At 39.0% G+C, this 27,814-nt stretch overlaps 2 protein-coding genes across 2 annotated transcripts in view; one reads left to right on the top strand and one right to left on the bottom strand.

Annotated features, from left to right (window-relative positions):
- Positions 1 to 224: 224 nt before the first annotated feature.
- Positions 225 to 27,814, top strand: part of las1l (LAS1 like ribosome biogenesis factor) — a 37,615-nt gene continuing 10,025 nt past the window's right edge. Inside the window, exons 1-10 of the mRNA XM_069892967.1 lie at positions 225 to 657; positions 4,992 to 5,117; positions 7,588 to 7,657; positions 9,848 to 9,929; positions 16,365 to 16,514; positions 18,263 to 18,309; positions 21,036 to 21,145; positions 24,932 to 25,017; positions 25,850 to 26,062; positions 27,151 to 27,298. Coding sequence (XP_069749068.1) covers positions 503 to 657; positions 4,992 to 5,117; positions 7,588 to 7,657; positions 9,848 to 9,929; positions 16,365 to 16,514; positions 18,263 to 18,309; positions 21,036 to 21,145; positions 24,932 to 25,017; positions 25,850 to 26,062; positions 27,151 to 27,298 — 1,187 coding nt within the window. The 5' untranslated portion in view covers positions 225 to 502. The remainder of the gene's footprint in view (positions 658 to 4,991; positions 5,118 to 7,587; positions 7,658 to 9,847; positions 9,930 to 16,364; positions 16,515 to 18,262; positions 18,310 to 21,035; positions 21,146 to 24,931; positions 25,018 to 25,849; positions 26,063 to 27,150; positions 27,299 to 27,814) is intronic.
- zc3h12b (zinc finger CCCH-type containing 12B) overlaps positions 27,312 to 27,814 on the bottom strand; it is a 33,374-nt gene continuing 32,871 nt past the window's right edge. Inside the window, exon 7 of the mRNA XM_069892966.1 lies at positions 27,312 to 27,360. Within this exon, the coding sequence (XP_069749067.1) occupies positions 27,345 to 27,360 (16 nt within the window). The 3' untranslated portion in view covers positions 27,312 to 27,344. The remainder of the gene's footprint in view (positions 27,361 to 27,814) is intronic.

Raw genomic sequence — 27,814 nt, 5'->3', positions numbered from 1 at the left:
CACATAACGAGTCAATGAGGTACAATTAAAACAGTGGTTTTCAAACTTTTTCTTTCCACCCACATACCACCTTAAGCAATCCCTTTCTAATCACAGAGCACCTATGGCATAGGGATTACTTAAAGTGGGATGTGAGTGGAAAGAAAAAAGGTTCAGAACCACTGACATAGGATTTTAACTCAAGGGTCTTTTGTTTCAAAGGACTTTCCTATCAAAGTATTTTCACATCCCGGAATCTTCCGTCAGTGGGGAGCGTGTTCACATCGGAACGCATTACCGTTGCACACTCACCGTCCAATCATCTGGCTCACGGTCCGGCGTTGGCCTCTTCCCGCCTGCTTCGTTGTCATTGGTGAGAGAGGGCCTTGTGTGGGCGGAGCTCAGGGCTGGGCAAGCGCTGATAGCTCGAGACTCCTGTCCATCTCGATGCGACGATCGCCGCCGCCGCGCATGCGCCAGCGCCAGCCTCAGCCCCAGCGCACTCGGAGGGACGGCCGCTGCCATGGGAGTGCGAGGCAAGAGCGGTGGAGGGAGAGGCGAGCATGTGGTGGCCTGGCTGAATCGGGCCGAGTGGGACCAGGTGATCGAGTACCTGTACTCCGGCGACAACAAGCTGCAGTGGTACGCGGTGGACAGGATCTCCGCTTGGAAGAGCAGGTGGGTGTTGGGGCGACAATTTGCTCAAAGGGACGGGGGGAGAGGGGGCTGGGGGAGAGGGGGCTGGGGGAGAGGGGGCTGGGGGAGAGGGGGCTGGGGGAGAGGGGGCTGGGGGAGAGGGGGCTGGGGGAGAGGGGGCTGGGGGAGAGGGGGCTGGGGGAGAGGGGGCTGGGGGAGAGGGGGCTGGGGGAGAGGGGGCTGGGGGAGAGGGGGCTGGGGGAGAGGGGGCTGGGGGAGAGGGGGCTGGGGGAGAGGGGGCTGGGGGAGAGGGGGCTGGGGGAGAGGGGGCTGGGGGAGAGGGGGCTGGGGGAGAGGGGGCTGGGGGAGAGGGGGCTGGGGGAGAGGGGGCTGGGGGAGAGGGGGCTGGGGGAGAGGGGGCTGGGGGAGAGGGGGCTGGGGGAGAGGGGGCTGGGGGAGAGGGGGCTGGGGGAGAGGGGGCTGGGGGAGAGGGGGCTGGGGGAGAGGGGGCTGGGGGAGAGGGGGCTGGGGGAGAGGGGGCTGGGGGAGAGGGGGCTGGGGGAGAGGGGGCTGGGGGAGAGGGGGCTGGGGGAGAGGGGGCTGGGGGAGAGGGGGCTGGGGGAGAGGGGGCTGGGGGAGAGGGGGCTGGGGGAGAGGGGGCTGGGGGAGAGGGGGCTGGGGGAGAGGGGGCTGGGGGAGAGGGGGCTGGGGGAGAGGGGGCTGGGGGAGAGGGGGCTGGGGGAGAGGGGGCTGGGGGAGAGGGGGCTGGGGGAGAGGGGGCTGGGGGAGAGGGGGCTGGGGGAGAGGGGGCTGGGGGAGAGGGGGCTGGGGGAGAGGGGGCTGGGGGAGAGGGGGCTGGGGGAGAGGGGGCTGGGGGAGAGGGGGCTGGGGGAGAGGGGGCTGGGGGAGAGGGGGCTGGGGGAGAGGGGGCTGGGGGAGAGGGGGCTGGGGGAGAGGGGGCTGGGGGAGAGGGGGCTGGGGGAGAGGGGGCTGGGGGAGAGGGGGCTGGGGGAGAGGGGGCTGGGGGAGAGGGGGCTGGGGGAGAGGGGGCTGGGGGAGAGGGGGCTGGGGGAGAGGGGGCTGGGGGAGAGGGGGCTGGGGGAGAGGGGGCTGGGGGAGAGGGGGCTGGGGGAGAGGGGGCTGGGGGAGAGGGGGCTGGGGGAGATGTGTTGCTGCTTTCTCCATCCATAGTGAACCCACCATTGATTCGTATGGGGGCGAGAGTAGGGAGGGGAGAAGTTCGTGGAGATGTGTTGCTGCTTTCTCCATCCATAGTGAACCCTCCATTGATTTGTATGGGGGGGGGGTAGAATGTCAGTTTGTGATGTAATTTGACAGCATAGGAGGTGATGAACCTCTACTGATGGTCATCATTGTACCTGGAAAGAAAAAGTGACTGGGGGGACCATGAGTGGGATTTAATCAATGATTTACATGTCTGAGTTCATTATCATCTGATTGTGCATATACAACCTGATGAAACAGTGTCTCTCCAGATAAGGTGAAGATCCTTGAGTTTGTATAACTGTACCTTTTTGATGCTTAGCCTCCTTATACAACCATGACTGGGTGGCAAGGCACAATTCCAATGCTATCTGCAAGTTTGCCGATGACACCACAGTTGTCAGCAGATTAACAAATGGCAATGAGGAAGCACACAGGAGGGAGAGAGATCAGCTCGTTGAATGGTGCAACATCAACCTTGCGCTCAACGTCAGCAAAACCAAGGAGAGGATTGTGGATTTCCGGATGAAATCAGGGGAACATGACTCAGTCCTTGTCGAGGAGTCAGTGGAGAGCGCCAAGAACTTCAAATTCCTGGGTGTCAACATCTCCAAGGATCTGTCCTGGAGCCTCCGTGTTGATATAATCACAAAGAAGGCTCGCCAACTGCTATACTTTGTGAGGTGTTTGGGGAGATTTGGTATGTCACTGAAAACTCTTGTAAACTTCTACAGGTGTACCATGGAGAGCATTCTGGCTGGTTGCATCTCTGCCTGGTATGGAGGTGCCAACTGTCAGAACAAGAATAAACTCCAGAAGGTTGTTAATTCAGCCTGTGACATCACAGGCACCAGACATCACTCCATTGAGGGCATCTACATTAGGCAGTGTCTTTTTAAAAAAAAAAGCAACTTCTAACCTCAAAGACCCTCACCACCCAGGCCATACCCTCTTCACTCTGCTACTGTCCGGAAAAAGGTACAGGAGCTTAAAGACGAGCACTAAACAGCACAAGGGACGGCTTCTTCCCTGCTGCCATCAGATTCCTGAATAACCAATGAAACAGAGATATTGCCTTACTTTACGTGCACTATTATTTTAATTTTTTTAAATTCTGTTGTAAGATGGTTATAATATGAATGTTTGCATTACGATGCTGCTGCAAAACACTGAATTTCATGACCTGTTCATGACAAATTCTGATTTGGTGATCACAAATGGAGTTAGAGGAAAAGCTGTCTGAGGGCAAAGACCATGTCAGTAGTTCCTCTGTTTGCGCGAAAGCCACACTGTGATTCTGGGAGAACATTTTCGGCGACACTAGGTATTATTCTATTTAGGAGAATCCTAGCGAAGATTTTGCCTGCAATGGAGAGCAGCGTGATTCCCCTGTAGTTTGAGCAGTCTGATTTCTCGCCTTTGTTTTTGTACAGGGTAATGATGATGGCATCACAAAGGTCCTGAGGCAGCTTTCCTTGGTCCCAGCAGAGCTTGAAAAACCAATGCAGTTTAGCATGCAGAGTTTTGCCACCAGCCTTCTAGACCTCTGGGGGGGATTCCATCCATACCTGCTGCTTTGCCACTTTTCAGTTGTTCAATTGCCTTATATGTCTCTTTCCGGGTGATGACCTCATCCAGCTCTAGCCTTAAGGGCTGTTGAGGGAGCTGGAGCAGGGCGGATTCTTGGACTGAGCGGTTGTCACTGAAAAGAGATTGGAAGAGCGCCTCAGATGCCCCCCAAAGTTCCTCAACATGGTTATCCAACTGCACGAAAACCAACAAGGTCAGGTCAGATACAGCAATGAGCTCTCTGAACCCTTCTCCATTAACAATGGCGTGAATCAAGGTTGTGTTCTCGCACCAACCCTCTTTTCAATCTTCTTCAGCATGATGCTGAAACAAGCCATGAAAGACCTCAACAATGAAGACGCTGTTTACATCCGGTACCGCATGGATGGCAGTCTCTTCAATCTGAGGCGCCTGCAAGCTCACACCAAGACACAAGAGCAACTTGTCCGTGAACTACTCTTTGCAGACGATGCCGCTTTAGTTGCCCATTCAGAGCCAGCTCTTCAGCGCTTGACGTCCTGTTTTGCGGAAACTGCCAAAATGTTTGCCTGGAAATCAGCCTGAAGAAAACTGAGGTCCTCCATCAGCCAGCTCCCCACCATGACTACCAGCCCCCCCACATCTCCATCGGGCACACAAAACTCAAAACGGTCAACCAGTTTACCTATCGCGGCTACACCATTTCATCAGATGCAAGGATCGACAACGAGATAGACAACAGACTCGCCAAGGCAAATAGCGCCTTTGGAAGACTACACAAAAGAGTCTGGGAAAAACAAACAACTGAAAAACCTCACAAAGATTAGCGTATACAGAGCCATACTCGCACTCCTGTTCGGCTCCGAATCATGGGTCCTCTACCGGCATCATCTACGGCTCCTAGAACGCTTCCACCAGCGTTGTCTCCACTCCATCCTCAACATTCATTGGAGCGACTTCATCTCCAACATCGAAGTTCTTGAGATGGCAGAGGCTGACAGCATCGAATCCACGCTGCTGAAGATCCAACTGCGCTGGGTAGGTCACGTCTCCAGAATGGAGGACCATCGCCTTCCCAAGATCGTGTTATATGGCGAGCTCTCCACTGGCCATCGTGACAGAGGTGCACCAAAGAAGAGGTACAAGGACTGCCTAAAGAAATCTCTTGGTGTCTGCCACGTTGATCAACGCCAGTGGGCTGATATCTCCTCAAACTGTGCATCTTGGCGCCTCACAGTTCGGTGGGCAGCAACCTCCTCTGAAGAAGACCGCAGAGCTCACCTCACAGGCCAATTAGTGTTGAGTAGAGGTGCATAAGATTTGGCTGTCCATAGTGAAAATAAACCAGTTGAGCACTGAAACAAAACTCAGATGTGGCATAAGATGTCAGAGGTGTCATGGATGTAAATTTGTATTGAGTGTCTGCTAACACTATGAAATGTTGGAGGAACTCAGCTGGTCTTGAAGCATCTATAGGAGGTAAAGATGTATTACAAATCTTTTGGGCCATTGTGGCTCTGTTTCCAAAATAGCTTCATGGTCCTGTATTGATTGTGTTATGCTTTGATACTTTGTTCAAGTTCACTTTGTTTTTCTTGTTGTAGGTACGGCAATAGTACTCCACTGGCTGTGGAGTGCACTGCAAGCCTAATTCATTGCAAACTTCACGACGATGCCGGGGAAACTGCAACAAATGAACTTGTCCTCTCGTATGGGCTTGCTCTTGTCAGGTGATTTGGTTTTTCCGTATATTTCATTTCGCTTCCTTTTCTGCTGTGCCTTGTTTCTTTCCATGGGGTTCAATTTTATTACTTCCTATTGATTTGAACTTTCTATTGAAGGTTTTTTTTAAATTATTTTTCACACTATAAACCATATTAACCAAAATACACGCAAACATTTCCCTCTTGAATAAACACAGTGTCACACAATGAAAATAAACAAGAAAATTGTGTCATCTACTTTTACACACTGGGTCAGTTCATTTCGTCGTCTTCTCATTCTATCATTTTAGGGGGTGGAGGTCTGCGGTAGGCCCTCTCTGTTGTGTTCCATGTACGGTTCCCAAATTTGTTTGAATAACGTGACTTTATTTTTTTTAATTATGTTATTTTTTCCAATGGAATACATTCATTCATTTCCATGTACCATTGCTGTACTCTGATTTCCAGGTTGACATTATACATTTTTTTGCTACAGCTAAGGCTATCATAATAAATCTTTTTTGTGCTTCATCCAGTTTGAGGCCTAATTCTTTACTTATTATATTACTTAGAAGAAAGATCTCTGGATTTTTTGGTATGTTGCTTTTTGTGATTTTATATAATACCTGATTTAGATCTTCCCAAAACCTTTCCACTTTCTCACATGTACAAATTGCAGCGAAAACCTCTATCTGATACTGTTGGGTCCCATTTATTAAACTATTGGAGTGTGATATATAGCCTGTGTAACCAATCATATTGTATCATGTTTATTGTATTTCTCATAGTTCCAGAGTATAGCTTTTCCCATATTTCATTTTTTATCTTTATGTTTAGATCTTGTTCCCACTTTTGTTTGGGATTACAGCTTATTTCATCATTCTCTTTCTCTTGCAGTTTGATGTACATGTTCATTATAAATCTTTTCAATTATCATTGTGTCTGTAATCACATATTCAAAGCTGCTTCCTTCTGGTAACCTCAGCCTGCTTCCCAATTTGTCCTTTAAGTAGGTTTTCAGTTGGTGATATGCAAACATTGTGCCGTGAGTTATTCCATATTTGTACTTCATTTGTTCAAAAGATAATAAATTATTTCCCAAAAAACAATTTTCTATTCTTTTGATCTCTTTTCTCTCCCATTCTCTAAAGGAAAGGTTATCTATTGTGAAAGGGATTAGTTGATTTTGTGTCAATAATAATTTTGGTAGTTGGTAATTTGTTCTTTTTCCTTTCTACATGAATCTACTTCCAAATGTTGAGCAGATGGTGCAGTACTGGTGAATTTTTATATTGCACCAGTTTTTCATCCCACTTATAAAGTATATGTTCTGGTACCTTCTCCCCTATTTTATCTAGCTCTAACCTGTTTTTTTCCTTGTTTGATAAAACTTTCTATTGAAGGTTGATGTCCCAAATGAAGATTTATGTGGATGTCATAAAATACTAAAAAGTTCAGAGTTTGCTGTAGTACTTGTGTATTGTTTTTAAAATTACACATTTGTAAATGTTCTTGACTGTTCCTAACTGGTTGAGACATCTGTTTGAGCCAACAATGTCAGGATCTGGGAGTTAACTTGGTGTGTAAAATGAAGAACAAACAAAGCTTAAATGGCACATGGTGAATAGATATTCACTAGTGAGCTTTTGTAACTGGATCTCGTTACTGTCTTAAGGTAGCTACTGGTTGACTTGGAATACAAATAAGTCCTAAATGTTTGAGTATAAGGAATGTTTTTTTTTTAGCTGCAGCATTGCAATTAACTGGCAAATTAAACTGGACAACATTTTTCAAAGTTTTTGCTTCATGAAAAATCTGGAATATGATGTACAACTTCAAGATGAATAAAGATAATTTCAGATTTTCAGTATTTCGTAGGAAGTTGGAAAAATTTTAACTTTTATTGAATTTAGCATGTTTAATTGCATAATGATGCTGTCCACATTGCGTTAGTTCAATTGCGTTAGTTGTACTCAGCATCTGATGCCTTTTGTGTAAGTGTCCAACAATAGTTGGCCAGCATTGATGGATTCCAGTTGCCCTGATACTGCTTTTCCATGGTTGCAATGTTCGTCACTGACTGCACCAAGATCACCAGGGAAGAAGTCCAAGTGCAAATCAAGAAGATTTATTTTCAATGAAATGTTGCACTTCATGGTTTTGTCTGTTTGAAGTAGACTTAAAATATGACCGGAAATCACAAAAATGAGATGTTTCTTAAAAACAGTATGTGATAGAAAAATTTTAAGGTGATATTGTGATGAGCAGCCAAAAATCCATAAAATACACCCAGAAGTGTTCATGAAGCAAAATCTTTATTGTCCAGTGTAATCAGCTTAAATTAAAGGTGAGCTCAGGAGAGTGACAATTATACAATTCTACTTTATTTTGTGATAATTGCTTCAATGTCTCTATATTTGTATAATTACAGTGCAATTTATTAAATCTTTACTAATTATTTAGAACTGTTAACTGAATTAGACATTTAATTTTGTAGATTTGTTAATCTGATTACTGAAAGGAAACAGAAAAGAATCGTTGTGCCAATAATACGTTTGGCAAATGAGGTAAGCCATGTATACTTGTTTTTCATTGTTATTTTTCTCTCTCTTGGGCCTGTTATTGTAGCTAGAGTCCTGGATTGGAAAGGAAAGAGAACAAAAATCAAAATGTTCCTTTCCTGTTCATTGTCAAGTGACTCTGTGTGCATCTGTGTCTGTTTGTCAGTGGAAAGAACAAATTGGTATTCAGTTGTTAAATCTTCCATAATTCTATAAATCCTGGTGTTTCAATTGTGTGAAAAATAGTGCATTTGATTCAATGTTCAATAAAATGGCATTTTTTGAAGTGACAATTTTTTTGAACATGAATGATTAGAGTGCCACCATTATAGTGTTGAATGCTATACAATAAATGTTTAGTGCTATTGATCTTGTGTCAAGGTGGCTTAAAAATGTCTTTTTATTCAATTCTGTAAAGTAACAGCATTAATATGTGCTACTCTACTTGTTTTTCTAGTCCTCGTACTCTGGTTCTCGACCCACATGTTTTCTTGTATAGGTTCATTTCTATTTGTGTCTTTTTTTTTGCTTTGGCCTGTCCACTTCCCACATAGATGTCCTATCCTTTGACAAGATTTTTTTTGCCTGTTCTGCTTTTCATCTATCTTGAGGTGGAAACTGGTGAAGTTGACCTGAAAGGTCATTTGGAATACCCATGCATCAATTAGTGTTTGTAATGTGATGGTCTTTCACATTGTGCATGAAAGGTTATTTGGAGAGTCCTCAATTTGTAACAAAAATCCTTAACTTGAAGGAATTCACTTATGAGAAGGTTCAGAATTTCTATATTGGGAAGGGAGAACCATCTATCACTGACATGGCTGTTCAATGATTTTATATATCACAATAGAGATACCAACTCATTGCACCATCCTGTTCTTGTATTAGTAAAGATTAAAGCAGTGGTGACCATGCAAAGTTGGTTATATCTCTTTCAAGTCCTTGATCTTGTGTGGAAGTCTATTTGGTTAGTGCATGGTTAGCGCAATGCTATAAAAGTACCAGTGACCTGGGTTTGAGTCCAGTGTTCTATGTAAGGAGTTTATACATTCTCCCTGTGTCTGTGGGTTCCCTCTGGGTGCTTCAGGTTCTTCCTGCTCTCCAAAAATGTATGGGATTTGTAGGTTTATTGGTGTATTTGGGCAACGCAGATTCATGGGAAGGAAGGGACAAGCCAAACTTGACCACTGTGATCTTGAGACTCCATTTTCTTCAATATATTATGGATGTCCTTTCAGGGCATGATTGATTCTGTAGTTTATGGGAGTTATACAGTTGCCCAACTCTGCCCTTGGAGTTTGATTAAACTTGCGCTGTTCTGATCTTTATGGCTGTGTAACACAAGACCATTGTGAATCAGTTTTTCATGTATTGTTTGATACTTCATACCTTCAGATAAAATTTAGATCTGCTTTTGAATTTAATTTTTTTTCCCCTAGACCCACTGTTTGTAGAATTTCACACAAGATCAAGGACTCGCAAGAGCAGTCTAAAATATGCCCTGATCCCAGTGCTATAATATTTAGTAATATAAGAACAGGGTGGTGCAAAGTGTTGACATCCCTTTTCTAATATGTTTATATTAAATTGTACTCTGAGTAATGAAATGCAGCTTCAAGTTAATAATATTTTGGAAAGATTCAGTCCATCATGGACATTCAAAGTACACAATATTTGTTTTTAATTTAACAGACAGGCTGATGAAGCTGGATGAAGTTAACATCAAACAGTAGAGTGCACGAACAGGCCCCTCAGAACAGACAACTAGGCTGACCATGATGTCAAATCAAACTAAAACTCTATTGCTTGTACTAGATGGATATCCCTCTATCTCCTTCATGTTCATGATTTGACTGGAAACCTCTTAAATGCTATGATTGATTCTGCTTCCATGTTCCCCCTTGCAGCCTTTTTCAGGCACCTATAATTCTGTAAAATGTTTGCCCCATGCACCACCCTTAAACTTTCTACCCCTCATGTTAAACACATGTCCTCCAGTGTGTGATGCTTTTACCCTGAGGAAAATATTCTGATTGCCCACCTGATCCATGCCTCTCATTTTGTACATTTGTATTTGGTTGCCTCTCAGCCTCCTATGCTCTAGAGAAAACAACCCATGTTTCTTCACTCCTGATAACTTGTACCCTATAAATCAATAGTTGCAGAAAATTGTTTTTTTTTCCTCTTTCTATTTAGATGAATATACCTGAATGGATAGTAAATCTACGACATGAACTAACTCATAGGAGTCTTCCCACATTAGCGTGGTGCAGGAAAGGTAATAAAATCAGTTTTCTTTTATTTGCTGAATATTGGTATTAATTCATGTGACACAATGGCTTAGAACAATGCTCCACACTGGTGGTCTATAATATTCCTTTAAAAATTCACCGTAGCAGTCTGTTTTATTATGGTTGCAACTTCAAAATGTTACTGTTTGTATAAGATGTCAAACCAACTTGAGGTGATGGCTTCTGGAGATAATGAGACTTTGAGGTTGCAGTGCTCAGGGCAGGAGGCCTTGGATCAAAATTTCAGAGGGTCATCAGCTGGGGGAGTGCAGCAGGAGGTTGGCATCTTTGTGGGGAGGGGGGGGAAGAATCCTGGATGACCTGATAGGACTTGAAGTTGTACGCTGTTCTATAAGGTAAGTGTGAAGTCCAAGCTGTCATCGCTGATGGATAGGCTTGCAGAGATTGAGAAGTGGGTTCACTATCTAGAAGTGGTGGGCAGTGAACGAGTAGTTAACCCATTGGCTACCAAAGTGGATATTGAACAGCTAACAAATAAATTGGAAGATTTGGAGAACTGTAATCAGTGCAACAATCTTCGATTCATCGGCATTCCAGAGGGAAAGGAGGAACAGGATGTCATTGAGTTCATGGATAAACTGATCTCCGAGCTTGTTGGTGATCGGGAGAGAAAGCTGGAAATAGAACATGCACACAGAGCACTGGGACCTTTACCCAGTACCGGAGATAGGACTTGGCCTGTCATAGCAAGATTTCTCAGATCATCCGATCAAGATTTGTGCTGCAGGCAGTGAGGGTCAAGGGCAGTTTTTCTGGGACAATATTTCCAGACTTCTCCAGACCCACACAAATAAAATGAGGAAAATTTAAAGAATGTAAGAAGATGCTTCGGGGGGTGGAATGTGAGCCTTGCTGCTTTACCAGCCAAGCTAAGAATAGAGACTAAGGATGATCTTAAGTTTTTTTTCTTTTAAAAATATTTTTATTGAAGTTAACATTTTGTACAACTGAACAGTACAGTTATACATTGTATTGTAAAATTCAAAAAAAGAACAAAAACTAAAAGCTATAAGTCAGAACCCCTACCACTATGCAAGGTTAAAAGCTAATACATAGGAATCCAGTGACAACAACCTGGAGATGGACAGCACAATACCAAAGCTTCAGAACAACACAAATTCTTTACATTATGATAATAGTCCATAAATGGGTCCCATGTCTTTTGGAAATTAATATTTGAATCTTTATTCTGTTTTCTTACAGATATGTTATTAATCAGAAAATTACAAATTTAGAAAAAAAATCAAAGGGAGAGACAAAATTGAAGCAGCAGCTGTTATCCAAAGACTTGAGAGAATTAACTTGGCTGAAATATCAGTACAATCTAATATTTAACACTTTTATTTGGAATGGTAAACACCCATGCTTGAAACTTTATGAATTACAGTTGAAGTTGGGGGGTGGGGGGGGGGGGGCCTTACTTTTGCCTCAGTTAATGTACTATTATTATGTTTTTACTCTTTAGCATTTAGCATATTGGTCTCTCCCTCCAGAGAGAGTGCCTCCTTTGTATCATATCAAATGCTCTGCTCTTTCTCCTATCCCTCCATTACAATGCTGGTCTATCAAGTTAGCTCCTGAGGCAAGATCTCACCCAATGATATCATGTATGCATTTGTTCTGGAATAAGGTAGCCAGATTATTTAAATTAAATTCCTATTTGAATGGAGCCTCAAGCATTTGCATGAATCCAAAGTTGTGGAGGGAATGGCAAGGGAAAGGTATAATTAAATTGGAGACCTTTATAGTGGTGACAGTTTAAAATCTTTTAATCAACTAATCCAACAGTATTATATTTCTAGGTCACTATTTTTGCGTCATGTGCTGTGCATATCTTTTGGTTCTACACAGCAACTCCAAGTTGCTAGATACTGACTACTGTACTGACTGCATATGGTAAAGATCACAAAGTCTCCTTTTTAAAAAAAAAAAAAAAAAAAAAAAAAAAAAATTCAGCCTGAACACAAATCTCAGGGGGTAAATTCCTGTTGGGTCTTAAAAGAGCATGGGAAGTAGACCTGAGTCTGGTTTTTGAGGTGGAAGAATGGGACAAAATTTGTAAAAATATAAAATAATGTCAAGAGACCTGAGAATGCACCTAAATCAGTTTAAGATTCTGCACCATTTTTATTGGACTTCAACAAGGTGATATAGATTAGGGTTGAAAAATACCCCTGAATGCAGGCGCTGCAAGGTGGATAAACAGGATTTGGTACATGTGCTTTGGTCTTGTCTCAGACTTCAAGAATTTTGGATTATGATACAAAAGTATATTGTTGAAGTTTCAAGTATTCCAATTCCTTTTTCCTCCAGGTTCTTTGTCTTGAGAGATAGACTTGGGTTATTTGGGGATAAATACTCTCAAAATTGGATTCAGACAAGTATAATGGTAGGAAGACAAATTATATTTAGAGGTTGGAAGAATTTGGGGGACTATCATTTCAGGAGTGGGCCTCGGAAATGGCTAAAGAGGCAGCGTTTGAACATCAATGCACAAAAATGGGGCAAAGATCTTGATTTCCTGGGGGGGAGGAGAGAAATCGTGATGGATGTTGTGGTGAAACATATTAATGAATGGCAATTTTTTCTGTTCTTAGAGGTATAAATAGACATGAATGGTACTATAAAAAGGGCTTTTAAATTTTTCTCCTCAACCCTCCTCCCTCCCAAAAGAAAGAAAAAAGGAAAGAACACCTATTGCTACATATGTAATATTGTTAGCATATACATATTCATTGAAGTCTCTAATTGAGAGGGGTGTGTAAGGTGGAAAAAGTGGATGGAAATGTATTCATAAGATCCATATATGGTTTCCAAATATTATAAAAAATTTAAACTCTATTCCTTAAACTGTTATTTTTTTCTAAAGGTATACAATTTTGCATTTCACTATGCCATCTACTTAATGATACTACATTTTCAGTTTTCCATGTTATTGCTGTACATTTCTTCACAATCATTACATTAAAAATTTCTTTTGACATTTATCCAATGTCAACTTTACACCCTTTTCATATATATTTCCAAGTAAAAATATTCTTGGATCCTTTTGTATCTTTATCTTCATAATTTGTCCAAATAAAACACTCAAATTGTTCCAAAGCTTTTTCACTTTATCACAAGACCATACCACACCACATGTAAAAAAAAAAAAAAAAAAAGTCCCTATTTCTTTTGTACATTGAAAACACTTATTGGAATCATTAGAATCAAGTCCATTTAATTTTATAATTGATGGAGAAAATTATATTGGACCATTTGGTATCTGGCATTAACTCTATTTGTAACACTTTCTTGACACAGTTTTGACCACATTTCCTCTTGAATTTGTATGTTTAAATCTTTCTCCCATCGCATTTTTGATTTGTATCTTTTTTCTTTGTAGTTTCTTGTAATTTTATATGCATGTTAGTAGTAAATTTCTTGACCATAAATGTATCTGTTGTTGTATCTTCAAATTGATTTTGTTTTGGAAGCCTCAAATCTGTTCCCAATTTCTTTTTTAAATACAATTTTAACTGATAGTATGCAAAGATTGTATTATTTTGTATATTATATTCGTCTTTTAATTGTTCAAAAGTTAAAAAGAATAATCCTAAGGAACAATCTTTTATTCTCTGTATATCTTTACCATACCAATTATCAAATAAAGAATTAATCAGAATAAAAGGAAGAAGTTGATTTTTTTTAAACAACGTTTTTTGGTGATTGATAGTTTTTAAGTCCTCTCTCCATATGAATTCCATATTCCTTGGTCCCTTTAAACAACTCACTATTCCATTTGTATAAAAATTTGTTCTGGGATAGATTCACTAATGTTATTCATTTCAATCTGAACCCAAGCTGCTTTCTCCCCCCTTTGATAACAGGAGGATAAGAATCTCAATTGAGCTGCTTTAAAATAATTCTTAAAATTTTGTAATCTTAGTCCACCCTGATCAAATTTCCACTTTAGTTTTTTTAAGTGAACTCTTGACATTTTGCCTTTCTAAATAAATTCTTGTATCATTTTATTCAAACTTTGAGTTTGGATAATGATTGAAATAAATATTGTATTCTCAGAAAAATATTCATTTTAATACAATTCACCCATCCTATTAGCGTTATTGGTAAATCCTTCCATCTTCTCAAGTCTTCTTCCATCTTTTTTAATAATGGTAAATAATTTAACTTAAACAAATTATTTGTATTTCTATTAATTTTTATTCCTAAACATTTGTTTGCATCATTTTGCCACTTAAATTTTATCAATCTTTTACACTGAGAATAATTCATATCTACCATAGGCATCACCTCCCTTTTATCAACGTTAACTTTATAACCCAATACTAATCCATACTTGTTTTTGTACTCTTGACAGTACCTGAGAAAGAAAGCCTGAATACCAGTCGTAGGTTTGCCTCTAAAGTGTACATTATCCTGAATTAGAAATCTTTTTGAAGTCCTCCATTGTTGGCTCTAAATATTGTAAATCCCTGTTTAACTGCACTGTGGGAGTAACTTCCATCAGAAGGACTGCAGTGGTTCAAGATGGCAGCTTCCAATCATCTCTGAGGGAAATCAGTATGGCCACAGATTGATTTTATTCACGGTGCTTAGATCCTAAGCAATTAAGTTTTATGATTGTGCATTATTAAGGCAAATGGGAAATTTTGAACAATAAAGGACAAGCATATAACATGTATTCTGACAAGTGTAAGGTAAAACATCATGAGATGGGAATGTGTAAGGAGTTACCCTGTACAGGGCTGTAACAAGATGTGAATGCATCCTTGTACTTACAAGATAAGAGAGACATTGATGGATTGAGAGGCAGGAAGCTAGCAGGGAAAGGATAGCAACAGTTTTAGTCATTGGACAAGTAATGATATGATGATGTTCTAAGCATGTATCCAAGGGTATAAAAAATCACCATTTTGCTGATAACGGCAGAATGCATTCTCCGACTAACATTGTTAGTCGCAAGTGTTACAATCCGGTAATAAAGAACAAAGAACCCTGATTTCGACTCAGTCTGGTGTTTGTCTCACTCATTCATGAACAAAGCAGACCTAACACAAGTTACACTTGAATAAGAGCATTCCTTCAAGATGAAGTTTTAATCTAGATTGGCTGTGGCTGAAAAGAAGGGGCAGGTAACTTCGAGATTCAATTTGTTATCAAGTAATAAAAAGTGCCATATTACACAAAATTGTTGGAAGGCTGATAGATTTACCATCAGCAGAAATTGCCTGAAACGCCTCTTGAATTTAGAGAAAGAGAAGCAAAAGAGAGTCACCGAGTGCCCATGGATTTACCTCCAGCGCTCCCGCAGCTTCTGCAGCCACACCAGGTCCATTCCGAACAATCAGTAACCCAAACTCCAGATCCGATTCTTTAGTGTGGTTCATATGAAATTGAATTTTAGCTGTTGCTGTTAATAAAGTTGACTTTTTATTTCATAATTTCAGAGAAATGACTAATGTCCTGGTGAATACTGTATTCATTTTATTCATGAACTTTGTACAAACTAACATACCATAATTGTCAGGGTCACTTCTAGTCTTGCTTCCAAAAAGACTTTTGTAGCATGCGCAATATTATCTTATCTGGCATAGGCATAACATTTTAATTGTCATCTTCAAGACTGCACAATTGTGCTTAGAAACTCAGCAGGTCATACAACATCCAAAGAAAGTTTAAGGAGTCTCTTCAGAAAGGAAGAATGACTTTGAAGCAGAGCAATTTACAGAGGGGATTTTATGAGGATTTGGTTGGGCTGAATGAGGAGATCCTTGGAGTAAAAGGTATGGTTATGAACAATAGCATAATTAAATTCTGCCATGATCCAAGACCAGAATTGTAGGCAAGCAGATCTAATTGTTATTAGGCTAGACAGTATTGAAGATGGAGTTAACATCTTTGGTAAATGTTAAGAATTCTAAAATGAAAGTTGAGAGCCACTTCGATTGGTTAGTTTGGACTTTTGGTATTCCTCACATTTATGTAAAGTAGAACAAAGGGGCTTTGCATAAGGTATTGGGGTGGCTAAGGCTCATTGTATGTTGATTCCAGTCATAATTACACAAGGCTTGTTGAAAATTATCTATTTATAGTTCTGTATTAGAGAATTTGTCTATGGAATCACAACTGTCACTTTTTTTTTGAAGGTATAGTAGGAAAACCTAAATATTTCAATACTTATCTCCCTCTTCATGTATTTTTCTTATTGCAATTCCTATGTTTTGCTGTTGGAGGCTGCATTATTTTGTGCTGGGATTTTGATCAACCAAGTCAGGCTTAACAATAATTTTCAAATGTATTTCCTAAAAGCAAGATGAAAGTTCAAGATTTAAATTTGCATATATCCTGGTTTATGTGCTATATTTTGAATTGGCTCAGTTTTTATTTGTTTCTTCAAGGTTGTGAATTTGTTTTGGAGTGGCTGCGACAACAATACTGGAATCAACAAATGGGAAATAACCTTGTGGATAGTTGGGCCTTGGACTCACAGGAAGAGGAGGATGAAGAAGTCCAATTAGAGGAGCAACTGAAACAGAAAGAGTTGTATGGTATGTATTTTGGTATCTATTTTGGTAATGAAAAAACTTGTATTTATAATTGATCAGATTTCCTTAAATTGGATTTTTATTTTCACTATTTTCATTTGATAAGTTGATACCTTTTTTGGAAATAATTCTCTAAATTCATGTTGAAGTCTGCAAGATTTATTTTGCTTTGTTTCATATCTGATTCATTATTTAATTAGAGGTGCAACTTTTTTAATACTTTGCATAATACATTTAATTGCTCTGTGGGGAAAAAAATATTTCTCAAGTGTTCTGTTCCCTCAGTTTTTTTATGTGGTTGGTTCTTATTGATATGGTGTTAGGACAGTCTTGAAACCCTTCTCAGTGATTTCAGTTTACATCTGTATCTCAATAATTTGTGCATCACGGGGATTCTAATTCCATGTACGCTGGCCAGATTATGACTTTGAAAGTGAGGATTTGGACTTCTCTCATTTTCCTATTTTTGTCATTGAAACATTTTGAGCATCAAAGGTGATCTAGAAAATAATTTATGGATATTTTGGTATTTTTAATCGAATAATGCATTGATTGTTCCTTAAGCTACTGAGCTCCTCCTAATTAATTGCTTGATTTAAGATATGCAATGCAGTGTGGGGAGATGAAAATAAAATCTTGATTTGGGGCAATTATTATTCAATTATGCTGAATAACTGAATATGTAAGATGGCTGTTTTAGAGAGAGGCTTAATGTTTCAAATTGTTGAATGGAAACCCATTAAATTCAACTACTTGGTCTTAAGTTTTAAAAAATAATTTATTAAAAGTGCAAAGACAGCTGACTAATGTAATTGAAAAGATGTATTTTAAAATTTATTTTGCACCTTCAGAATATGTTGACTGGCCATTCTGAGCCATGCCTTATTGCTGTAGTATTGCAGTTTCTAGTTTATTAATGCAATGTCAGAAGCATAAAAGATCTTGTAATATGTTGATTGATATGGATATCATACAAGTAATGTAGGTGACTCATGGGAAACTGCAGCTGGGCTTTACCTTCCTAGACTACCAAAGAAGAAAGTTAAACAGGAACGTTCCTCTGAGCATTACTGCAAAGTGATGGCCGAGCATTTGGGTGTAGGACTAGTATGGAATTTGCCTTTGATCCACTGTTTTCCACAGTCCAAATAACTTGATAATTGCTATTCCTGTAGTAGCCTTGGGCAAGGTATCATTGTGTGTAGTGATTACCTTCTCGAACCTGGATAAATGTGCTCAAACGAAAATTTAAAAAAAAAATATTGAATAAATTAGATTGCAGAGAAAAATGGGAATTTTATGAAACCAAAGTAATTTTGGTTTCATGCCTTAACTTGCAAATATTGGATATTTTAATTGATTTTTAACAATTTAATATTCATATTTTCTTACAGACAAATCAAATCATGAGTTGCATAAGACCAGTTAGCCAAAAAGCCATGTTTTTCTCACAGTTTCTGTGATCTGTCTTGAAAATATTTTTTTAACTGAGATTCTGCAGGCATCTTAGCTGTCCTCTCATACTGGTTTATTAAGTTGGGAATGCAATTCATAATTGAGGGAGGCATTACTCTTGGATGGATATTGGTGGGCTCTCCTGCTCTTGGGTAAAATTTTGAATGTAATCCAATTGAGAATTTCAATTGGTGATGCAGCTGTGTAGTACTTAATCAGAAAGCAGGAAAGCAGAGCTTTTATTGATCAGAGAAAAATCTCCCAAATATAAGTTTATCTTTGTTTTTTTTCCCTAGATAAAGTCAGAGCGCTACTGACCTCCTATGAGAAAGAACAGTTTCAGGTATAATACGAGTTGAATATTTATATTTTTAATTCAGTTTCAATAAACAAACTTTAAAACCTGAAATAAGTTGTGTCTTTGCTTCACTTAAATGACATTTTAAGTGCTTGATTCGTTTTTTTGTTTTTTTTTGCCTATTGAAAGCTTGTTTACATGGCATAACGTTAATATCTGAAGCAAGCTCAGTAACTAAAGAAAGAACCTGCCAACACCTATATGATCTATAATTAGTTTGGTTGTTTTCATTAAAGTGGGAAAACTCTCCAAATGGTATGGTTTCTTGAATATTTAGCTGAACAATTGTTTAAAAACAGACAGGCTGAACATCTCATATAGTACAGCACTAAACTACAATGGAGTGTTGACCTTAATTCTGACAGTGTTGCGTTCTGGAACGCATACCCGCAGACTTGGGTCAGCATGCCTACCAGCTGAGTGAAGTTGCAAAGATTATCAAGATTTTCTGTACTTTGATAAGTCAATATCCCCAAGATGTTTAGAAAACAACTAGAATATGCAATGACCTGGTGGTCATTCCCAGAGATATGACAGAATGAGATACCCTGTTTTCGTTGAACTTTGGTGCAGAGAAATAGATATGTAAAATCGGTTAAAAACCAAGCAAGCATAAAGGGGTCATATTTTGGTTGGAAAGCTGTAGCCAGGATGGAAAATGGCAAGGTCAATTATTTTGGTAGAAATTTTACTGTGCTGTTTTAAATTCTGAGTAATTGAAAGTTGTATGCTCTCTGAGGAATGGAAATCAAGATAACATGCAAGTACAATGAACAATTTGAGAGGCAAATAAAATGTTGAGCTTTATCAAAAGAAGCTTTGTCTTTTTTTTGTGCCATGAATTAAGAATTGGTGTTTTAAAAACCCAGAATCAATGAGGATCATTCCCTTTTATAATTTCTGATTAAAAAGAATACTGCTGACAAAAGTCATATCTATCCTGCATTTGATCATTTGGATTCAGGGTCCAGCGTCTGGGCAGCATGGTTGGCATAACAGCGCAACGCCTTTACAGCCCCAGCGATCAGGACCAGAGTTTGAATCCTGCGCTGTCTGTAAGGAGTTTGTACGTCCTCCCCATGTCTGTGTAGATTTTCTCCAGGGTCTCAGATTTCCTCTCACCATTTGAAACGTACAGGGGGTGTAGGTTAATTGGGTGTAAATTGGGCAGCATGGACTCGTGGGCTGAAATGGCTTGTTACTGTGATGAATGTCTCAATAATTTTTTTTTAATTAAAAAATCTGGATTACTCATTAGTTAAGATTGTGAGCCAGGGATGTCGATGTAAAGGTGTGTGGCTGGGTTTGGATTCTGGGATGTGGGCTGTGTATGTATCTAAACCTGGGCTTGTGTTCTGGAATACTAGCGGTCAGGGATGTGGATAGTTTGCATCTGGTGCGAGGTTCAGCGAGCTTGTATATTTCCTGCTCCTTTAAATACACTGGGTTCATTGGAAAATGTATAAACCTGCGGTGTAATATGTAAAATCACAAAATAAAAGTAGGTTGGGAAATTCATATTTAATTGTCTGAAAATCTGCTTGTCTGGTAAAGGTACTTCCAAAGACCATGGGGGCACCAGATTTTCCACACAAACTTATCAAACTACTATCAATTGCTGTTGTGGCCTGACCTCTATCTGGCCGAAGCAAAACAATAGCTCTCAAATACCTCCTCCTACTCCTTCACTGGGACCCCACCAAAGCTCATTGAACCACAGCCTCGTGCAGTACATCTGAACTCATCACTTCGGGACATCTCCCTTCCATGGCATCTAACCTTGTTGTTTCTAACACTGCACTGTTCTAACTCCTAGCCAAAATCCACAAACCCATTTGTCCTGGTAGATCCATCAGCTCTGTCGTCATACTTTGTTGAGTGACTTCACTCTGACAGTGCCTAGTGGGGATCTCCAAATGGCGATCCATTTCAAATTCCACCTTGGTTCCCTGTTAATGGTCCCATGCCCTGCCCTGCCAGACTGAGACTCCCTGCAAATTGGAAGAATAGCACCTCGTATTCCCTCTGGGCACCCTCCAACCAGATGGCATTAACGTTGATTTTAATCTGGTTTCCGTTAGCAGCCTCCCCTCCCCCACCCCACCTTGTCTTTCCCCTTTCCCTATCTCTTGGTTTTCTTTCCTCTAGCATGCTCTTTCTCTTTTCTTCCCCCTCTGCCTCCTTTAGCTCGACATTCGGAGAGGCACCCGGATCAATTCCTCTCCTGTCCTCCCATCTATGTCCTTTACTAGTTGGTGTGTGTTCCACGCCCTGCCCTTTCTTCCCTCACCCTTTGTAGTCCTGAGCTTGCCTGCTTTTTGCTCATTCCTCGAAGAGGGGGTCAGCCCCGAAATGTTGGTTATCTCCCTTTACTTCCCATGGATGCTGCGTGACCTCCTGAGGTCCTCCAGCACTTTTGGTGCTTTTGACCAGATTTTTCCAAGTTTCACTTGAGTTGGAATAAAGGCCACAGCATATTTGTTGTGGTTTTTCATTATCTTCACTTCCATTTTTAAAGCAGGTGGGTAATGCCCTTACTTTGTATGCTATCTGATGGACATTGGTTGTGAATGAAATGAGTTGGTTAACAGAACCAGTGAAAACCACTACATTTTCTTCCCTAAACTAACAATTAGCAGCTATTTTGAGGATTTTCATCTCACTCCATACTGATGATGGGACACCTGAAATTTTATGATCCTATTCAATAGGTTTTGACAGAACAGAAATCGGTTTCCAAAACACAGAAGCTTTGGAGTACCCTACCATCTGAAGTTGAATGGATTTTGTCACTAGTTAAAAAGCATGCTTGGGAAAACAGGTATTTTTTTTTAAAGTTGATATAAAGACAAATTATATTGTTGTCACTTTTTAAAGTAAAATGCACCTTCCAACTTGGATATTGTGCAATAAGAGGTTGCCCTTGACGGGTACTTCCCCAAATTATATCATCGTAACAGAAGTATGTTTACTTTTGTAAAACCTTGGATGCTCTTGGGGGAAAAAAAATAAGTCATTTTTCTTTACAATGAGATTGGAAACTACGCAGACCTACAATAGACAAGGAATTGCTGGAGGAAATCAGTAAGTCAGACAGCATCCATGGGTAAAGATGCTCAGTCATTGTTTCAACTCAATCATTTATGAGGACTTGGATGAAAAGGTAGAATTACATATATAAAGGAGGAAAGAAGCGAGGGAAGGAACCCAGAGGTGATAGGATAGAAGATGTGAGAGGTGAAGAGAGGAAGAAGGAGACTGCGGAAGAGGCGTGGGAGAAAGAGAGGGGAAAAATGAGAACAGAAGTAGGTAAAGAAGACATGGAAACAGTGAAATCTGATGGTTAGCTTAAGGCTGAATAGGAGGAATGTGATATGTTCCTCATTTTTAGCCTCCCTTTGACAATGGAGAAGGCGAAGGACAGGCATGTCATTGATGGAATTAAAATAATTGGCTACGGAAAACTCGTTTTGACCTACAGAAAATGCACTAGTTCAAAGTCTAGTACAAATACAATCTAATTAAATGGCTAAATTGGTTTGAGGCCTGTCTGATCCACTTTTGATTCTATAGTTATTCTTGGATAATTGTACTCTATTTCTTGATTCTTATTATCAGTTTCAGATAATATTGAAAATTTGATTCTGTGTATTCTTAACCTTCCAAACATTTGAACCTTTTTATTTAATTTGGAAGCTGTATTTTCCTGTACTTTTCATGGTCTTTTAAAACACTTAGTTAAATGGCAAAAGTGCAATTGTTTATGTACTTTAAAAACAAATCAAATTTTAAGACATTGAAGTAGTAAAAATTAAACAGGTTAATGCTCTATCTCTGAAATTGTTGATAAATCCTGCAATGGAACAGAAGTTGGCTCAATTGAAACTAACTGAAAATGCTAGAGTCACCAAGCAGATTAGGTAGCATCTATTGAAAGAAGAGTTTGATGCTTCAGGTTAAATACCCTTTATCCAAACTCTGCATGAGAGAAAACAAGTTGGTTTTGAGTTGCAGAAGAGTTGGGGGTGGGCGGGGGGGGGGGGGGCGGGGTGGCTGGTGAAGACAAAGAGAATATCTGATGGTTGAGGGACAAGCTGTTGAAGATGTTTGGCTGATACCTTTATCAAGCAGCTAACTTCATTAAGAACTTATCCCTGCACATTTGACCTGGGATATCAGATATTCCTTTGATATTTCCTCCAATCTCCCCTTCCTTATTTGTAAATTTAAACTATGCTTCACTCCAAGTTCTGATAAAAGGATTGGGATGTGGAATGCCTGCAGATGGTGCTTCCTTCATTCAGCATTCCAGCATTTTGTGCTTTTGTTTCTGGTTACCAGCATCTACAGCTTTTTTAAACTTCTTACTTTTGATCATCTCAATTTGGTTGGTTGTTTTGATGCACAAGTGGGGGCTTCAGAAATGATCTGACACTTAAAAATGAGCTGAACAACTATTTTTAGGGAACTGATTTGACATGAAATTTTGACCTTTCCCTGAATTTTATGGAAGATGACTTTTAAAAGCCAGTTCTTCTACAATGTAACACTTGCTGCTGTGTGTAACTTTAAGTTCATCTTTAAAGAATCATTTTACCACCAGCACTTAATATTAAATACTCTTTTGCAGTTAAAGTGCATATTTTTACATTTGATTAGTCATGGCATTCCCCTTATTATGTTTCATTTTGTATGTCAGTGTGATGAAATGGAAAGGAAAACTTATACCTCAATACTAGTTTTGATGTATGTTTTATGGTAGACTACTTAAATTCATGACCAAATATTTATTCCAAGCAAATTACCAACTTAATTGCTAAAATGACACTTCCCTTACTAAATAGACAGGCACCTGACGTCCCATATATTTAATTAAATGGATCTTTAAATAAGAATCAGTTTTTTTTCCAATTTATACGTCAGATGCAATGTAATTGGCTAACAAATTGGAACTTGAGATAACTAAACAATTTTCAAACAAAATTTCCCTTAACCATGAGTGAGTCAATCTTATGACAAGCAAAACCATTACTTTGCACATATTAATCTTTGACAATTTAATCTGGTTAAAAACACTGAACTTGTAAAAGTTTAAATTGTCAAAGATTAATATGTGCAAAGTAATGGTTTTGCTTGTCATAAGATTGACTCACTCATGGTTAAGGGAAATTTTGTTTGAAAATTGTTTAGTTATCTCAAGTTCCAATTTGTTAGCCAATTACATTGCATCTGACGTATAAATTGGAAAAAAAACTGATTCTTATTTAAAGATCCATTTAATTAAATATATGGGACGTCAGGTGCCTGTCTATTTAGTAAGGGAAGTGTCATTTTAGCAATTAAGTTGGTAATTTGCTTGGAATAAATATTTGGTCATGAATTTAAGTTTTATACTTTTAATTTGTAAATGTAAGAATTATCACCACATATCACGAAATTTACTTAAAATAGGATCTAAAATCTCAATTTGTTTAAATTGTTTGGTAGATATTAAACGATCACAAGCACAGCAAGGATTCAAGCATTGATCTGTGAGGTACACTGGCATCCAATCATCCACAGTCTCCTATCAAGCCAGTTTTAGATCCAATTTTCCTTTGGTATCATAAGCTCATGGACTAATGAAGTTCACATCAACTGCAATGTTCTTATAAATATACAGTAAAACCCCCGGTATCTGTCACCTATGGTGATTGGTAGATGCCAGCTAAGTGAATTTGCTGATTGCTTGAGATCGCAAGTATTTGTATTTCTTACATTTATTTTCGTAGTATTTTTATTTGAATGATTGAAGTATATCAGGACTCAGGTTGCTTAACAAATGGATTAACATTGTAATTAACTTGCCCTTAGTTTTTTCTTTCATGTTCCGTTTATCCTGTTTTGACTACTAAGGTGAATTATTACAAACCCATTCATCAATTGATGAGTTAAAGATTTAAAAATGTCTTTTTAATCTTGATTTTAGAATGTTGAAAACTGTTGATTCTTGTAATATGCTGCATCTGTTCACAAAGTAATTACAGGTATTCCTCGACTTATGACCTTAATTCATATCAAAGGATCGGTCGTATCTCGGAATGGACGTATGTCGGAATTGTATGTTTGTGATTTTTTAAAAAATATATAAGAAAAAATGTAAAATTTATGAGGTTTATGTTGTATTTGACAAACTATAACAGGGAAACAGGGCATGGAAGAGCCAAAATGTGTGTACTTGCCTTGTTAGTCGGTGTCCCGGGGTCTGTAGGCTGGGCGCAGCCATCTTGATTCCTGTGTGCATGCACGAGTCTTTGGTTATAGTTTGTCAAATACAACATAAACCACATAAATTTTATATTTTTAAACAAATTTTCAGCCGTATGTGCGGATGGATGTAAGAAGCATAGGTTGCAAGTCAGGAAGTACCTGCACTTGAATTAAATTGTAATAATTTTGTTAATTGAGTAGATTGCACGGCATGTAATTTCAGTGTGGAAAAGTTGACTATACATATACATATCACTGGCCCTTGTTTTAAAATTGTTTGTTTGTCTCTGGACTGGAACATATACTCTATGTTGAGTGAACACTAAAATTGTAACATGATCTTCTTCATAATTTACAGAGAAATGGTCGTGGAAGTTCTCCTGGATGATGGATTTCTTATTCCTACAGAGGAGCAGCTCAAATCTTTGAATATTGAGTGTCCAGGTAACAGAACAATTTTGTAAAACTGCTTGCAATCAGTTGCATATTCTACTGAAATAGTTGAGGTCGTTGGCCACTAGGATATCCTAAAATAAGAATAATTAGTTGCCAAATTAATCAGTGAACTGCCTCATGTAGTTAAGAGTATGAAGTATTAGTTCAATTCCCAATCTTACTTGATAGTTATAGGCACTACCTTGAATAAACTGAAGGTGAGCTTTCTTCTCTTGATATCTGATCATTTAAGAAGGTTGATGCCTGTCAGGGCAGTATGAAGCATTCTACAATTATAATGCTGGCTTTGAAATGTGACTGTTGCCTGGTGGGAGTCAACACCATGTTGGTGGAAAAAAGTAACGAAAACGAATTAATCCCGCTCTTTGCAATGCAGTAGGGTAGTGCCAGTGAGACTTCCTCACTGTATTTTGTTTGATCTGTCATTATAGTGGTAATGCATTCCATGTCAAACTTTTGGACTTTCTGAGAGGCAAAAGGTTAATATTTTTTCCATTCTTGAAATGAGAAATTTGCTGTTGAGAAAAATAGGTGGAGATGTTATTCATAGAGAATAGGCACCTTTTCCCTCTGGGTTTCTCCTGGGTGCTCCAGTTTCCTTACACATCTCAAAGATATGCTGGGAAGTTGCTTGGTTATTATTAATTGCCATCATAAAGGTAAACGAATGAATCAGAAGCATTAATGAGGGAAATGTGAGGGAGAAGGGTTTTGATGGTTTGTTTGACTCTGAGATAACATGGACCAGATTGTTTCCTCTGTCCTGTTAAATTATTAATGCCTGTTTTAACTCTTAAAATTTTGCACTTTTGTTTTGAAGGAGAGTTTGTAGACCTCTCAAATCCAGGGATTCCTTCAACCTTTTGTCGCTTCTGGCAACCTCTTTTAATGCGCCTACATTCTCAATATTTCACACCAGTGCTGCTTGAAAAGCTGTTTATTGAGCTGAAACATTGCTGTGATTCTTCCGGACTGAGGATACAGTATGTGACAGGCTGGATCACAGAGATACTTACAGCCAATGCAAAAGCAAGTATGTTCCTTCAGAAAAATTATGTACCAGCAATACTTAGTGTGCATCTGTGGAGAGAAATATAACTTTTCTGGTCCAAAACCTTGCATCAGAACTAAGAAATGATCCATATTTAAATGGAAGTGTGTGGGGAAAACAGGGAATGTACTGTATATGATTAAATAAAGACAGAAAATGGATGATGTAGGAGCCAGAATGGACATCTGGCATTTTAAGGGTTAAAATATGTCTTTGTACTTGCTATCAGTGTGCATGAGGGGTGTGGTTATAGAATTAGTTTTAGTTTGGTTATTCATCATGGAAGAGGAATGAGTGCCAGTTGCTAATTTTTTATAGACCGTCTCCAATTGTTTATGGAATATTGCTCTAGTTTGCAGATTACTTACCAACGTCTTCAACTGTTAGAAATGTGTATGTATAAAATAAAGTCTTTGGAAAACACAACAGAATCTTAGAATGATTGAAATGCGTCACAGACTGGACTCGCACTTAGCTCTCTAAGGGGCAACAAAAATTAGGAAAGGAGTCACTACAGATGAGAACAGACAAACAAACAAATTAGGAGTTGGCATTTTAATGGCAGTTAATCCTAATGAAGCATGTATAAATAAAAGGAGAACAGAGAAACACACAGAACAAACATTGCCAGAACAGAGAGATACAGAAAAATGTAGTTGCTGGAAACCTAAAATATGGGAGAATGCTGGAAACCCAGCATGGTGAGTGGTATCTGGAGGGAGAAAAAAATGAGTGTCCATATAGATAAATTAGTTTGTTTCTGAAATGGTCAGATATTGAAAAACAGTAACTTTAGATGCTGGAAATCTGAAACAAAAAATTTTGGAAATGATTAGCAATCCAGATAACACTAACAGAACATTAAAGTTAAGGTTGATGGGTTCTTCATCATCAGTAAGGATATGGGGAGAAGGCAGGAAAATGAGGTTGAAATGAAAAAAATAATCAGGCATGTTGGAATGGGCCAGAAGGCCTAATTCTACTCCTACGTCTTATGAATAGGTACTGAAAAGCACTTTAGAGGGATTGAGTAATATGAGTTTACATTGTTATGTGCTTTTTCTGTGTAGGGAAAGGAGCAAAGAACCTTACACAAAGCCAGAAAATAAAGAAGAGCATGCGGCAGTTGTTTTTATTGCCATGTCCTCTCGATTGGCATGGTCTTCTAAAAAGTTGCCTTGCAGCACCCTGTCAAGCTACACCTCATCTCCTTCAACAGTGAGTTAAATTTCTCTTCTTTCTTTACTTGCTCCATAACAAGTAATCATACTACAGCAGACCTAGGATGAGTAAAAGAGAAAAATATAGATAAGAAAGTGGAATGAGTCGATAGATTGATCCTCCAAAAGAAAATAGATGATTTTAGAAATTCTTTAAAAAGTAAGTAGCTAAAAAATGAACCAGTGATTAGAGATGACTAAAAAAGTTGGTGAATTTCTGATAATTATCTGACTTTGTATGGAAAATTGGATATGTTAGTAGATGAAAGAGAAGGGCTTGCAGCAATGGGAGAGCATAATTCCCAATAAGAAAGTAGTCCTAATAAAGTAATGGATCTTATTCCTAATTGTACACTGAGGTCAAAAGGAAATGTTTAATTATGTTTTAATATGCAAATTGTTTTGGAGACTTTAAAGATAACTAATAAAATGACCAGTCAAAAATGTAGAAAATTAGTATCATTATGCCTATTTTAATCTTAGCAAGCAAGTTTCTCAAAAAAAAAAAATATTA

This window comes from Narcine bancroftii, chromosome 8, assembly GCF_036971445.1.
Source record: "Narcine bancroftii isolate sNarBan1 chromosome 8, sNarBan1.hap1, whole genome shotgun sequence".
Classification (NCBI taxonomy): Eukaryota; Metazoa; Chordata; class Chondrichthyes; order Torpediniformes; family Narcinidae; genus Narcine; species Narcine bancroftii.
This window is presented reverse-complemented; position numbering and strand designations above follow the sequence as displayed.